This window comes from Peromyscus leucopus, chromosome X, assembly GCF_004664715.2.
Source record: "Peromyscus leucopus breed LL Stock chromosome X, UCI_PerLeu_2.1, whole genome shotgun sequence".
Classification (NCBI taxonomy): Eukaryota; Metazoa; Chordata; class Mammalia; order Rodentia; family Cricetidae; genus Peromyscus; species Peromyscus leucopus.
Genome location: NC_051083.1, coordinates 47,756,183 through 47,771,814, shown reverse-complemented (window position 1 = coordinate 47,771,814; position 15,632 = coordinate 47,756,183). Strand labels below are relative to the sequence as shown.

Genomic DNA, 15,632 nt, shown 5'->3' with positions numbered 1-15,632 from the left:
TGAGCTCAGAATCCTGGCCCTGCTGTTGGAACCAAGAACCTCCAGCTTTGAGCACCATGTGAAGAAGTTTGCCTAGATTGTCTGGTCTCCTCTGGGACTAAAGAAGGTGTGGCTTCTTCTGGAGACTGGACCTTAACCTGAGGCATTTCTTGGCTCTGGGAAAGAGTGGGACTCAGCACTCTGGAGTCCAAGATAAAGCTGTCAATCTCTGCAGTAAATCTAGACTTCCACTTCAAGGACTGATGGGGAAACCCACAGAAACAGCTGACCTGAGCTAGGGGAAGCTCACGGAGTCTGGATGGACAGCTGGGGAACCTGCAGGACACTGAACCAGGCCCTCTAAATGTGGGTGAGAGTTGCATGGCTTGGTCTGCCTGTGGGGCCCCTGACAGTGGGACTTGGATGTATCCCTGGTGCCTGAACTGGCCCTTTGGAGCACACTCCCTATGGTGGGATACCTTGTCAGTCTTGATGCAGTGGGGAGGGGCTTGGGCCGCCTCAATTTGATGTTCCAGACCTTGTTGACTCCCCATGGGAGGCCTTATCCTCTCTGAGGAATGGATGGGGGTGGGGTGGGGTGAGGGGAGGTAAGAGGAGAGCAGGAGGAGGGGAGAAAGGGGGAACTGTGGTTGGTATGCAAAATGGAAAAAAAAAATAATATACGTATATATACACACATTTATTGTAAATATAATGTTATACATATATGAATGTGTGTTACTGAGGCAGGGAGGGCTGTGTGTGCAGCTGGCAGACTTGGATGCATACAGGTCAGGAGTTCAAGATTCACTGTTCCTAGTTGGGACATACTAGATAGAAGTTGTGACCTGGTAACTTTTATTCCCCCATCTCCCCCCCACACACACACATTACCCCCTCCCTGGGGTGGGGTGGGGGAGCAGAATTATAGGAAAACAGACAGAGAAGTGTACCTGAAAGCTGAGGATTAAGCTCTAAACAGAAGAAGAGTCACACACTGCCTGGGGCAGGGCATGCAAAGGGAAAGGAGGCGGCGTCAGGTGGTGTGGGGAGGGGATGGAAGTATGGCTGGTGGATGGAGCAAGTTTTCAGTGGGGGCTTCCGAGGCTGAGAATTAAGCTCTGTGTGCACTAGACGGAGGAGAGGGTGGGGGTGGGGAAGGCTAGGTGTCTTAGGGAAGCACAGTGAGGAGAGCAGACTCTGCTGTAAACTGCCTCCACTGCAGAGGGGTTCCATAGCAACCCAGCCCTGCTGTCAATCTTCAGAGCCAGCCCCTCACCGGATGTGGTTTATCCTTGCTTCCTGTGAGGAGGGGAGGAACTGGGTCTTAGTGCCCGTGGCAGAGAAGCCGCATTGCTGCTCTGGACCAGCTGCTGGCAAGTTCGGCCGGAGGTCTGCGGTTAAGGTAAGGACCCTGAATGTGTACCAAAGAGCAGATAATAACCGCAGGAGCTGTGCTCGCTCTCGCCCATAGGTCAGCAGGCCTGCCCTGGGAAACTGTGAGTCGTCTTGTAACTCTGCATGTCTGGGAGGAAGTAGGGACCCTGGTCTTAAAAAGTAACCCTCATTCTGAAAATGGTGGCTTCCTAGGTCACAGCTAAAGCCAAGCTCTGGCTTCTAAATGGTAAGGAGAGAACTTTGAACCGAATTCTTGTCCACAATGTGCTGTCCTGGCCCTGGGCTCTAAAATGCCCCAGGGAGAGTACACAAACAAAGGAAGTGGACTGGACTTAATCACCTCAAGATAGGGAGCTAATGTTTAAAAAAACGAGAGATGTAAACATAATTGTGGGGGAAAAATTTAAAAACAGGAGAAAAAACCCTAATGTCAGTGAAATGTGCGCTGGGTCTGTAAAACTTTAATGGTGGAATGAGAGAACCAACTTGTGCAATTTCTGTACAGTTTTTTAAATGCCTGAGGCGGCGCTTGCAACCCTCACCTCAGAAAAACAAAGAACTGGAAAAAGCCGCGAAAGGCACAGGGTTGGCCGTGCCCAACACGGGGTGGTGGGTGGTCTCAGTGAACCAAAAGGAAGAGATACTTTGAGGCTTAGGATAACCACGCCCAGCCTTTCGGAGTCCGAGGAAGCCTAACTTCGAGTAGCCATGCCCAGCCTGTGGGTGTAGGAGGAGGACTAACCAGGTGGCCACGCCCAGCCCGTGGGTGTAGGAGGAGGACTAACCAGGTGGCCACGCCCAGCCCGTGGGTGTAGGAGGAGGACTAACCAGGTGGCCATGCCCAGCCCGTGGGTGTCAGGACGCCTACCCGTGTGGCCACGCCCAGCACTTGGGAGTCAGGAGGCTTAACTGTGTAGCCACGCCCAGCCTGTGGTTGTCAGGACGCCTACCCGTGTGGCCACGCCCAGCACTTGGGAGTCAGGAAGCCTAACCAGGTGGCCATGCCCAGCCCGTGGTTGTCAGGACGCCTACCCATGTGGCCACGCCCAGCACTTGGGAGTCAGAGGAAGCCTAACCGGGTGGCCACGCCCAGCCAGCCCATGGGTGTCAGGAAGCCTAACCGTGTGGCTACACCCACCCTGTGTGTGTTAGAGGAGCTTTAACATGGTGGCCACGCCCAGCCTGTGGGTGTCAGGAAGCCTACCCAGGGGGCCATGCCCAGCACTTGGGAGTCAGGAAGCCTAACCGTGTGGCCATGCCCAGCTCGTGGGTGTCAGGAAGCCTAACCAGGTGGCCACGCCCAGCACCTGGGAGTCAGAGGAGGCCTAACAGGGTAGCCACGCCCAGCCCGTGGGAATCAGACGAGGCCTAACCAGGTGGCCACGCCCAGCCCGTGGGAGTCAGGAAGCTTAACCGTATGGCCACGCCCAGCACTTGGGAGTCAGAGGAAGCCTAACCAGGTGGCCACGCCCAGCACTTGGGAGTCAGAGGAAGCCTAACCAGGTGGCCACGCCCAGCACTTGGGAGTCAGAGGAAGCCTAACCGGGTGGCCACGCCCAGCACTTGGGAGTCAGAGGAAGCCTAACCAGGTGGCCATGCCTAGCACTTGGAAGTCAGAGAAGGCCTAACCAGGTGGCCACGCCCAGCCCAGCCGGTGGGAGTTAAGAGGAAGCCTAACTTTTGGTAGCCTCGCCCAGGGTATGGAGGTCAGAAGGAACCATACATATCTGGAGGCTTTTATATTCTCCTGAACTACTTTAAAAATCAGAAACGGAGCCAGGCGGTGGTGGCGCACGCCTTTAATCCCAGCACTCGGGAGGCAGAGCCAGGCGGATCTCTGTGAGTTCGAGGCCAGCCTGGGCTACCAAGTGAGTCCCAGGAAAGGCGCAAAGCTACACAGAGAAACCCTGTCTCGAAAAACCAAAAAAAAAAAAAAAAAAAAGAAAAGAAAAAGAAAGAAAAAATCAGAAACGGAGGGAGAAACAGCACAGCTGGGGTAGTGTTTGTTTAGCATTGGTGAAGCCCTAGGTAAAGTTGCAAAGACGGCAAAAGCAGTTGTTATTAAATGTATTTAGCCGTCAGGAGGCAGAGGCAGGGAGATCTCTGTGAGTTCAAGGCCAGCCTGGTCTACAGAGCAAGTTCCAAGACAGCCAGGGCTACACAGAGAAAAACTCTGTCTCAAAAAAGAAAGGGGGGGGGTGAGAAGAGGATAATAGGAAATTAAGTGGGATGAGGAGAAAAAGAATGAGGAAATACAGCAGTGGGTGAGGGAAGTGGGCAAAGTATGAAGTGTGCAAGGTATACATATGAAGAATTTTACAGCAGTTCCCATGGCTTAGTAAAATGAATGCAGACAAAGAAAAGGTGTCCGTTTAAAATGTTTGAGCAGGATACTAGCTAGCATCCTGGTTGAATGCAACCTGAGACCTAGCCCACAGCATAGGGATATTTAAAATGCCGCTGAATTCGGAGCTGGTAAAGTGAGAGCCCTCTCTGCTCCTCTCAAAGGTATTCTCTGAGAAGGAACAGCCTTGGTCTTGTCTAGGCCCACTTTAGCCTTGGTATCCAGTACCCAACATCAGTGAAGACAGGAAGGTGAGGGAATCACTTCCCAAAATAATGGGGCCTCTGAAAGTCCAGGTGCTATAGTGTGACGTGGACATGTAGTCCTGACTAGCCACAGTCAGTGTTCCCAGGGCATTTTCAGCCCAAGAGGGTAAGGCTAGCGCTGTGAGTTCCAGCATCTTCCTCATATCTTTGTGTGAGTGTGAGTGTGTGTGTGTGTGTGTGTGTGTGTGTGTGCGTGTGCGCGTGCGCGTGCGCGTGCGCGTGCGCGCGCTATTTTCTCAGTGCATGTGTATATGTGTGTGTCAATGTGTGAGTGCATGTTTGTGGAAAACAGAGGCCAAACTAAGGTGGTATTCCTCAAAAGCTATCCATCTTGTGTTTAAGATAGCATTTCTTCATGGCCTGGATCTGGCAGATAGGCTAGCTTTGCTGGTTGCAGAGGCCCCAGGATCCTTCTGTCTCTATCCCAGAACTGAGATTAGAAGTGCAATCCACCACACTTTGCTTTGCTTTTTACACATGGATTCTAGGTTTAAAGCTCTCAGGGCAAGCTCATTATGGATTGAGATACCATCCTAGCCCATCAGCATGTCTTATTTCAACCCAGAGATAAAATTCTTAGTTTGATATTGTAGGACCCAGTGAAAAGAAGGGTCATGGTGCTATGCTTAACATGGAGCCTAGCAAAGGAACCGCAAGTAGGGTTGAAGACAACAAAGAACATTGGATGGACCATTTTAGAATTCTCAGCACTCTGTACGCAGTCATTTCAATAGATTGAGCTCTCTGAAGCTCTTCTCCAGGTGCCTAGGCATCTTTCATATGGCAAGGAAAATAGAACAGTTCTGGATATGATTAGAACTAAGAGTACTCAGGCAACTCTGTAAGTCAGAATTAATGGGAGCCAGTCAGGAGAACAAAAGCCCAGTGTATTCTTACCACAGTGTTCTCCTCAAAATATGGGGAAAGAAATGTTAGGGAAAGCCAAGGTGTCTGAAATCTGCAGAAACTGCTTATAGTATATTGTTTTCCTGATCTAGGTGACAAGATCACCTGCTCTGCTACCCAAGCTACAGATTTCTCTTCCTGACCACAGCCATCATGCCCAGAGGAAAGAAGAGTAAGGCCCGTGCTCGAGAGAAACGTCGCCAGGTCCAAGATGAGGCCCAGGGGCTAAATGATGCTCAGACAAAGGCATCAGAGAAAGGAGAGTCACGTGCCTGCGCTGATCAAGCTTCAGGAGATGCTAAGCCAAGCACTCCTGCTGGCGTACCACTGGGTAAGACACCCAACATTACTGCCAGTAATAACATGGCCCTCCAAAGGTCTGGTAAAGGTGCAAAGGGCCAAGGAGAGAACAATGAGAGTTCTTTTAGGGCCCCACTCTCCACTGGAAGCATGCAGATGGATCTTTTATCAAGGAAGACAGGACTGTTGGTGGAGTACATGCTCTGCAAGTACAAAATTAAACAGCCTGCAAAGAGGGGAGAGATGCTCAAAGTTATCAACAAAAGGTTCAAGGAGCAGTTCCCTGAGATCCTTAAGAAAGCCTCGTATCGCTTGGATATGGTTTTTGGCATTGAGTTGAAAGAAATCCAGCCCAATGGTCAATCCTACATGCTTATCAGCAAGCTTGATTTCCAGGATGATGGAAGTCGGAGCAATGAGCTGGGTCTTCCCAACAGGGGCATTCTGATCCCTCTCCTAAGTGTGATCTACTTAAATAACTACTGTGCTTCAGAAGAGGAGATCTGGCACTTCCTGAATATGCTAGGAATCTATGATGGGGTCCCACATCTCATCTTTGGGGATGTCAGGAAGCTCATCACTGAAGAGCTAGTGCAGGAAAAGTACCTGGAATACCGTCGGGTTCTTGATGGGGATCCTCCATCCTATCAGTTCCTGTGGGGTCCAAGAGCCTATACTGAAACCAGCAAGATGAAAGTGATGGACTTTTTAGCTAAGGTCAGTGAAACCATGCCCAGTGCTTACTCATCTCTCTATGAGAAGGCTTTGATTGAAGAGGAAGAGAAAGCCAAAGAGGAAGCTGCAGCCAAGCCTGGCACTAAGGGCAAGGCCAAGGGACATACTAAGACCAAGTTAGGCCATGCTACTCACAAGTGAGTTATAGGTAGCCTCTGCTATATGGTTGAAAAGATCTGTTCATCTTTTTACAAATAAGTTGTTGATAAGGTTTTGGGAGTGTTTTAACAAATTGTTAACTTAGAGTTAGAATATATACAGATAAATTTTGTAGACTGTTTCTTTCCTGCTGTTTGTCAAGTTTAATGTTCACATTTTGAAATACAAATTGGTATTTTGCATGTGAGTTTGGCGGTGCTACATCAAAGTAACATGGCATTTATAGAGGAAGAATCTTGGAGACAGAAAAATCGGTAGCAAAATACTTGAAAATGGACAAAAAGTGAAAGTTGGTCATTTGTTGTTTACCCAGTTACTTTTTTCAAACTTAAGAGATGTACACCCTCATTTGTTTTTGATATTAAAGAATGCATGAGAAATTCAATCACAGTGAGTCAGATCTCTTTTTTAAGACTCGTGCTCTACCTAAACAATAATTAAACATCTAGTTTTGGGACGTCTTCAGACTTGATACTGAAGATGTTTATTGAAAGTAGATGTAGTGTCTGCTCATGCAGTATTAGATTCTAGGAGGAGATCTCATTATGCATGAAAATGAAAACTAGTTTTCTTCCCCATAAAGAAAGAAACTGGTTTTGTGGCAATGGACAGAAAACATTTTTAAGCTGCTTTTTTAAAGAAAAATTTCTGATAGTTAATTTTATTGCAATTTAAAATGCTATATACTCTGTGGCATCTCAGTTTAAACATGAAAAATAATCCCAGGTGGATGGGTAGCAATGAATCAATCAAATCAAAATGCTTATATTAATGATTTCCACTTCAAAAAAAACTCTTTTACAACTAAGGTTTTGTATACCAAACTCTGAAGTCATATATTGTGTTCACGTAACCAAAACAGCCATGTGTTGTTTCTCTTTGAACTTATTCCAGTGATGTTCCAGCCTACAACTTAGCAGGTTTTCTCAACACCTCACATAACAATCAAACCTCATAATCTTTAATTCCCTGACTGACTCAGAGTTTTATGCCACATACAGTCCTGCTGTGGGGGCTGATCCTTCTGTACACTGTGAAGATTTGTCCGCTGTGAGTAGTTTAATAACCAAGTTGTTCGGCCAATAGCCAGGCAGGATAAGGTTAGGGAGAAAAACCCACACTAAGGGGGGAAGAAGGGCGGAGTCAGAGAGTTACCAGCCAGACTGCAGAGGAAGCAAGAAGAGAATACCATGCTGAGAAAAGGTACCAAGCCACGTGGCTAAACAGATGTGAATTATGGGTAATTTAAGGGTAAGAGCCTGAGCTGCCGGCCAATATTTATAATTAATATGGCCTCTGTGGTAATTTAGAAAGCAGCTGCTGGGTACTTGGAGTTGCTGGCAGCACAGAAACTTCCAACTACACAGTACATACTCAATCTCCATATTGGAAAATGGACTGCTATGACCAGAGACATCAGAGTTCTGACAGGGCAAGGACTGAGGAGTAGTTTTTTTAGGAAATGGTTCTGCTAGAAACACAAGAGCAGATATCACTGAAAATATTCCAGAAACAAATGCACAACTGAGACTCCAGATTGCAGTTGAATACGCTTTGTTGAAGGATAGAAAACTAGCTCCCTCTACGAAATGTTCTGGTGACCCCCAGACAGTCACAGCCTCTCCTGACTCAATATCCTGCTATTTTCTGGTTATATCAAGAAGTAAACAATTAGCAAATGATTTAAACATTTTGTTTTGTTTTTTTTTGTTTGTTGTTTTTTTGAGACAGGGTTTGTGTAGCTTTGGAGCCTGTCCTGGATCTCACTCTGTAGACCAGGCTGGCCTCGAACTCAGAGATCTGCCTGCATCTACCTCTCCAGTGCAGAGCTCTTGGGCTCCACCTTCGCTGCCGCATCTGCGATAACCTTCCTCTTGGGCATCCTGGCAGCACTGTGTAGCCGCCACTGCACGAACTGCTGGGATTAAAGGTGTGCACCACCACCACCTGGCTGATCTAACCTCTTAAAAAGTCATTTATACTTAAAAAAAAAAAAAGGAATGAAGTGGGATTTTCCACCACCTTTTACAAATGTTGCTAGAGTTATTAAAAAACTCACATTTACAAAATAGTTGATAAAAATATTCCCACTTAGTTGGACCTATCTCTTCCACTTCAGAGGCTGGACTCTGGTTTTCAGCCTCACATTTTCTGCAAGCAGATCTATAGTTTGCTGGTCAGCCACATCCGCCTGTTTGCCCCTTGTTCCTCTCTTCCCTTTCGTTTACACTTTCTTGTGTGAGGATGTATCCTTTCCCGCAGCATCCCACCCCCCCCACCCCCCACCCCCGCTTTGCATCAGCCTTGGCAGGGGCGGGCTTGATCCCCAGCCTCGCAGAGCAGCGCTTGGGCTCCACCTTTGCTGCCGCGATAACCTTCCTTTTGGGCATCCTGGCAGCACTGTGTAGCGGCCACTGCACGAACTGCTGCAGCCTGCCATGGAGGCCGATTCCCACGTTTTATGAAGGTCACATGAAGCAGGTAAATGCAAATGCTGTCCATTCCGTACTGTTTTCTCAGTAGAAGAAGCCTCTCAAACTCATTTCTCGGTGTTATGTCAAAATTTTTTTTCCTGTGGAGATGCAATACATGTCTTTTCACCCCAGATATCCCACAACAGACCAAAATACAGATAACACCGAAGTCCAACTTGGTAAGCCATGAGTTTTACTGGGGCTACATACAGGACAAGAAATGACTCAAAGACCACTGTATCACCAAAGCTCCCTCTCCCCCCAATGAGTGACTGACTGGTCAAAACAGTGGGAACTTAGAGCACACTTCACAGCCTGCAGGAAGATCACCAGGTAGGAGACTGTCCTTTCCAGGTGCTACAGTAGATCAAAACCTCTTCCAAGCAGCTTGGCTGCTTTCTGCTGCTTCCGGGCAGCTGTTCTGGTCTCAGAGTCTTAGCAGTTTTTCGCCTTTGAAAGTTGTCGCAGCGTAGCTTTTCTGAGTCTTGGCAGTTTGGCTCTTCTGAGAGTCTTCTTTGCAGCCCAGCTTCCTTTTGTCTTAAGCGAGAGTCTGAGCTTTTGTTGTTTTCTCTGGCAGGGAATGGCCAAGTGAATCTGGTCAGTTTCAGAAACTTCCTGAAGTTATTGAGTTATTTACCTTCCTATTTAAAGAGCTTCCTGGAGCTATTTTCAGTCCTTTATCTTCCTGCTTAAGGAGCTTCCTGGAGGATGGAATATTTCGTTCCCCGAGTCCTCAGAGGAAATATTTGCACAGCTAACACTCAGGAGAATGAGAAGCTTAGAGTGTGTTTTAATAGTTTAAAGTTATGATTTGAGACTAGGTCCCTTTTTCAGAGTCCACACTGCTCCATTCCTCCTAAGTTGATTTGTGTGCTGTGGCTCTTCTTACAGTTTTATTTTCAGTATTTCAACATGTCTGATGTAAAGGAGAGACTTTTCATCAAAATACTGAATTAAAATACATAGAACAAGACTCAAAATGTATAAATAAGCACAGGAAAAACAGACTATTCAGTGACATATATTTATATTTATATTCTCAGTGTTATGTACCCTCAACTGATAAGGGACGTGAGGTCAGGATGGAGGGAGACATTCTAGAGCAATTGCCAGCTCATGTGTTCCCTCAACTATATGACATAACACTAGCCACTGTGGATATCTACTTTAATGTGGGGAGTAATACTCAAAGGACAGAGGTTACACCTGTAGCTAGAGTCCCACAGTCAGGACAGATCTCTGTCACCCGCCAGTCCCACAGCCCCTCAGATCCAACCAAGTAAACACAGATACTTATATTGCTTACAAACTGTATGGCCGTGACAGGCTTCTTGCTAACTGTCCTTATAGCTTAAATTAATCCATTTCCATAAATCTATACCTTGCCACATGGCTGGTGGCTTACCGGCGTCTTCACATGCTGCTGGTCATGGCGGTGGCTGGCAGTGTCTCTCTGTCTCCGCCTTCTTCCCAGAATTCTCCTCTCTCCTTGTCCCACCTACTTCCTGCCTGGCCACTGGCCAATCAGTGTTTTATTTATTGACCAGTCAGATCAATTTGACATACAGACCATCCCACAGCATACACCCAAATCTAATTCTAATAAAGATAGTAATTTATCAGTTTTCACTTATAAATCTATAGTTGGATGTTTCCAGTGCTATAGTTTCCCTATCTCATACAATTTATAGAATAGCTACTATTATGGGATACCTGAAGACAGACCGCCTGAGAGGCTTGAATAAGTCAATGATATGGAGCCCCTATTCTCCACCCACTGAGCTGTCCCATACAGAGCAGCACAAAACATCCTGACCTCCAATTTGCATGAGGTTTTCAAGGCAAAAACTGCAGTTATGTGACATAGATAGAAAGCCAGCTGTGGATATCTGCAGCAATCAAATAGACATTGTTGAGAGAAGCAGAAAGATAGCACCTAAGTGGTCAGGGACACATTGTATAGAAATATGTGACCAATGGCCAGTTTTCCCAAGATAATTTTAACATTGGAAGTTTTTCTTAATAGTTTCATAAGATGGTATAACTATAGTTCAGGAGCCCACTAACATTCCTCACTGGTTCTAGGAGAATGAGTTGCATTATCAACTCCTAGCTTGGAAATTTCATTTTAGGGCCCCTTGTATCTTTTTTTTTTTTTTTAATTTTTCGAGACAGGGTTTCTCTGTGTAGCTTTGTGCCTTTCCTGGAACTCACTTGGTAGCCCAGGCTGGCCTCGAACTCACAGAGATCCGCCTGACTCTGCCTCCTGAGTGCTGGGATTAAAGGCGTGCACCACCACCGCCCGGCTCCCTTGTATCTTTAATGTCCTTTTCTTTTGATTGGCTGGGAGGTGGGGATCAAAGGATAAACATTGACATATAAAAATGAGCATGAAGATACACAGAACAATAAGACAGAAAAAATAAGCACCTGCTTTACCCAGGTAAATTTTGGTAACAATGAAGTGGGTCATCCAGTCAGATCCCAGCCCCCATCTTGAGTAACCATTTCTGCAAGTTTTTGTAACTCTGTTTTTCCCCCCCAGTAATTCAGTTGTTACTGTCAGAGAGATTAAAACAGCACATTGTCCTAATTTCTTGGCATCCTTGATGGTGCAGTAACATTAAGTAATCAATAGTGGCCCTCGTATCTATTATAGCCTGTCAGTGGACTTTTTGTTCTTCATTTAACAAGGCAATAGCTCTGGACATATCCTTTAAACCTTTAGCTATTTTAAAGGCCATCCAGCTAAGCTGCTCATCAGTGTAGGCAGCCAGAATGGGGAGGCCTATTACAGAGAACATGATGGCCAAAGCCTCAGTTTTTGAGAGGAGGAAGAGATCATCATCACCGTCTTCAGTTAGGGGCTCTCTCTGTCTCTGACTTCGGTGTCTTGTTGGACTTTTTTTCTTCCTGGACTGTTGAGAAAATAATTGACAGTTTGCTTAAATATCAAAGGGTATTGTGAGACAAGTTAGTGGGAAGATAATTATAAGTGTACTGTTCAAAAGAGAAAAACCATCCTTCAGGCAAAGGAATATAGCCTGTCCCATTTTGACCTGGTTTTACCTCAGTAAAGCCCACCTCTCAGTGTTCTCCTGGTATCTTTCCTCAAGTCCTGACTCTCATGGGTACCTTGGATGGTGGCCCAGTGGTTGTTTGGGTACAATTTGTATGCCACCTGGCAGTGTCCCAACCCATCTTTTCTAGATGTGACATGTAAAACTTGTGTCTTAATAGTTCTGTTGGTTTTGTACTGCCCAAGTTGGTCCCTTGATGGAGTTGGTGATTCAGGTTAATTCCCACTGTTTTGGGGAGGAAATGGCATCCATCTGGGAGGTACTTCCCTTTAGTTTCATCTTCAGTGGCCTGGAGCTGGGGTAGCTAGCTATTGTTCCTCTTCCTTGTATGAAGGCTGAGGTAGTAATAGAGGCTCAGGTATGGACACAAAAATTTGCAGAGGCCCACTCCTTCTAGGGCAGCCTCTTTGGCCACCTGATTGGCAAGCCTTTTTCCTATGGCCTCAGGAGAGTCATTTTATGTCCTTTACAGTGTATTATGGCTGCCTGTCTTGGTAGCCAGATAGCCTCTAGGAATCATCTCTCTTTACAAATATTTCCATGAACGTGGGCTGTTGGGAAATGCATGTCTATCTGTAAGATGTTTACAGTCTTCCCTTGCCCATGGCAGAGGGCCTGTGTGAAAGCTATTATTAATTTAACCATATGGGCAGATGTCCCATGATCCAGTGCCCGAGCACAAATGACCTTACGTTTATTTACCACGGCTGCCCCACACTCCATCCTTTATGAAGCTGCTACTATCAGTGCACAGTACCTGATCACACTGAGCACAGAGGGTGTCTGTGAGGTCAGGGCAAAACCTGTAGATGGTATGGGCCACTTCTAGGCAGTCTTGAAGGGGGCTCATCAGGATCGCCATCTGGGAGAAGCATAGCTAGGTTAAGAGCAGTGGTCTTTCTACATTGGCTGAACAAGGAATAAGGCCTAATACTGTGTGATGAAGGCACTGGAGAGTCCTCAGTCAGGGATGGCCTGTAGGAGGGCCTCCACTGTGTGTGGACCAGCCAGGCTAATGTCCTGATGATATCCGTTTGTCAACATCTTTGACAAGAAGGGCAGTGGCCACTACTGCTCTGAGACAGGTTGGCTAGTCAGCAGCTGCTGAGTCAAGTCTTTTGGGTAAGTAGGCAACAGGGTGTCTCTGGGGTCCTAAAGTTTGGGTTAGGACTCCCTTTGCTAGTCCCAGGGCCTCACTTAGAAACAGATTATTTCTGTTTAGTCATTTCTGGAGGGGCCATTGCCAGGGCAGGGACCAGGGCCATTTCTAAGATCTCAAAGGCCTTTTGCTCCTTTCACCCCACAAGAGGGAACTTAGTAGCCCCTCTCATAATTGACTGTAGTGGTTTTGCAATTTCAGTAAACCTTGGTGTCCATAGTCAATATTATCCCACTGTCCTTAAGAATTCCTGGACTTGCTTCTTAGTCTTAGGCTGAGAGATTTGTAGGATTGCCTCAATACATCTCTGGGACAGGATGTATTTTCTTCTTTGTAACTTACAAAACCTAGTTAGGTAGCTTTTGTGCTACATAAATGGGCCTTCTTGGAGGAGACATGGTAGCCACTGTAGGGTAACAGGCCAGTGGAAAAATCATCTTGCCCCTGGTCTGTCCCCAAACCTGGAACTTCGAAATTCCCACTCCTGTGACTCAGACTTAATGGCCAAATAATACTTGGACTAGCTTACTGTGCATGTTTCCAAATCCCTATAAAGCCTGCCCTTTCTGCCCAGACCACTGCTGTCTCTGTTTCTGCTGCCGTTGTGATATTCCTTGGTTCTGGATTGCTGAGATACCCTTGTGCTGGGAAATGCTTTCAGCCACGGTCTTGAATCTCCCCTAACAGGCCTTTTGTGGCCTGTCTACAATTGGCCTCAGTGTCAGCAGCCAATAGTTAATCATCTACATACTGTAAGAGGGTAACCTCTGGGTAATTCTTCCTAAAGGCAAGAAGATCTGCCCTGGGAGCCTCGTCAATCAGGGTGGGTGAATTTTTAAATCCTTTTGACAATCTAGTCCAAGTAGGTTGTCTATTAAATAACTTTTCTGGATCCATCCATTTAAAGTAAATATAGGCTAGCTTACTTTGACTATCAGCAGGCTGAAGAAAGCATCCTTCAGGTCCAGAATAGTGTAGACTTGTTTAATGGGGGAGCAAGAAACTAAAAATGATATATGGGTTTGGAAATATGGGGTAAATAATTTCTCCCCATTTATTTACTTCCCCAAATATTGGACAGTCCTGTAATTGTTAGTGCTGGGTTGTTGGATTGGAAGGAGAGGGGTGTTCAAGGTGACTGGCAAGGAACTAAAATGTTAGCCTCCCTGAGTCTCTGGATATGAATGGCAATTCCTTTTTTTCCCTTCCCTTCCCATGGGGGTATTGTTTTACTTGGATTGGGGTTGTGGTTGTAGTCAACTGAACTACTATTGGGGCTTGATCTATTGCGTGTCCAGGTGGATTTGTTTCTGTCCATACCCCAGGAATCTTCACTTGTAGTTCAGCCAGATGTGGGGTGGATTCCAGCTGCACTGGGGATGGCTCAGATAGTAACTGGTATTCTTCCACACCTGGACAAGTAACTCGGCTATTAGTGGGGAGTTTGTAGTCTAATTCTGTCATGTCTTCCTTAAAGGTGATGGTGGCTTATAGTTTCTGTAACAGGTCTTGGCCCAGTAGAGGATAGGGCATTCCAGTATAACCAGGGATGTGTGTGTGTGTGTGTGACTGTACCTCTTCCTGAGTCCTGGCCAGATTCCCCTGTTGCACCTTGGACTTTTACTTTATCTCTTTTTGCCAGGGGTCTGTCGGATTTCTTTAGGACTGAAAAAGCCACCCCAGCGTCTACCAGGAAACTGTCTTGCCCCCAACTTGTAAAGTAACCATGGCTTGTGAGAACTTAATGTAGTTGAGCCCTGCTCCCATCAGGCAGTTTTAGTTTCTTTCTTTCTTTTTTAATTATTAAATGTATTCATTTATTTTACATCCCAAAAAATATGGAACGCTTCATGAATTTGTGTGTCATCCTTGCACAAGGGCCATGCTAATCATCTCTGTATCGTTCCAATTTTAGTATATGTGCTGCCAAAGTGAGCACCAGTTTGAATTTCTAATTGGAAGACTTTTACCTTGGGTGTTTTAGCCCATTTGTTCAGACATTCATTTTTTCCAATGTCCTCTTTTATAATATGCACATTGATTTCAGGCTAGAGGAGATTTGAGTGGTCTCACTGCATTTCCTGGTCCCTTCTGGAGGCTTTATTCATTACCTTCTGGCAGACTATACATCCCCATTGCTCTCAACAATTGCCTTTCCTAACCTTTTTGCCTGTCTATCTTCTGGCAAATCTCTATTATTAAAGGCTCTCTCAGCTACTTCACTAACTCTAACAGTATCTTTTCCTCAAATCATTCTAGCCTCTGGAAGGTCTTTCTAATATCCAGGGCTAACTGGGTGCCAAAGGCTATGTTTATAGCCCCCTTCTGTTTTCTAGGGCTTCTGGACATGGGTATATATGTCCAGTAGGCTTCCAACAGCCTCTTCAGAAATGTAACAGGAGTTTCAGCTGGTGTTTGCAAAACTTCACTAACCTAAGACAAATTTGTGGGCTTCTGTGCAGCATTGCAGACACTAGTCATCAGAGTGCAGCAGGAAGTATCAAGATTCCCAAGATTCCCCTTACCTTGTTCAATATTAAGGCCCCATTGGTAGAAGGAAGGACCGTTTCCTAAATTAGGGGTCCTCAGAGGCTACTGACTTCCTTGTTTTCCTCCAGGTCCTCTCTCTGTCTTCTGAGGTAAAGAATGTTTGGAAGAGCTTTGGCAGACATCCCCGATAAACTGATGAGTGAAAAACACTGTCTCAAAAAGAGAAATAATGGGTTGGAGAGATGGCTCAGAGGTTAAGAGCACTGGCTGCTCTTCCAGAGGTCCTGAGTTCAATTCCCAGCAACCACATGGTGGCTCAAAACCATCTGTAATGAGATCTGG

The 15,632-nt window shown here is 46.1% G+C and overlaps 1 protein-coding gene and 1 non-coding gene across 2 annotated transcripts; one reads left to right on the top strand and one right to left on the bottom strand.

Moving 5' to 3' along the window:
• The first annotated feature begins 1,263 nt into the window (after window positions 1-1,263).
• Window positions 1,264-6,472, top strand: LOC114683596 (melanoma-associated antigen B4-like). Its single transcript, XM_028857915.2, has 2 exons — window positions 1,264-1,384; window positions 4,986-6,472. The coding sequence occupies exon 2, from the start codon at window positions 5,047-5,049 to the stop codon at window positions 6,067-6,069; it is 1,023 nt and encodes a 340-aa protein (XP_028713748.1). The 5' UTR covers window positions 1,264-1,384; window positions 4,986-5,046; the 3' UTR covers window positions 6,070-6,472.
• An 8,160-nt stretch (window positions 6,473-14,632) lies between these two features.
• LOC114683600 lies at window positions 14,633-14,739 on the bottom strand. Its single transcript, XR_003733177.1, has one exon. It is a non-coding gene; the product is annotated as a U6 spliceosomal RNA (small nuclear RNA).
• Between the last annotated feature and the right edge of the window lie 893 nt (window positions 14,740-15,632).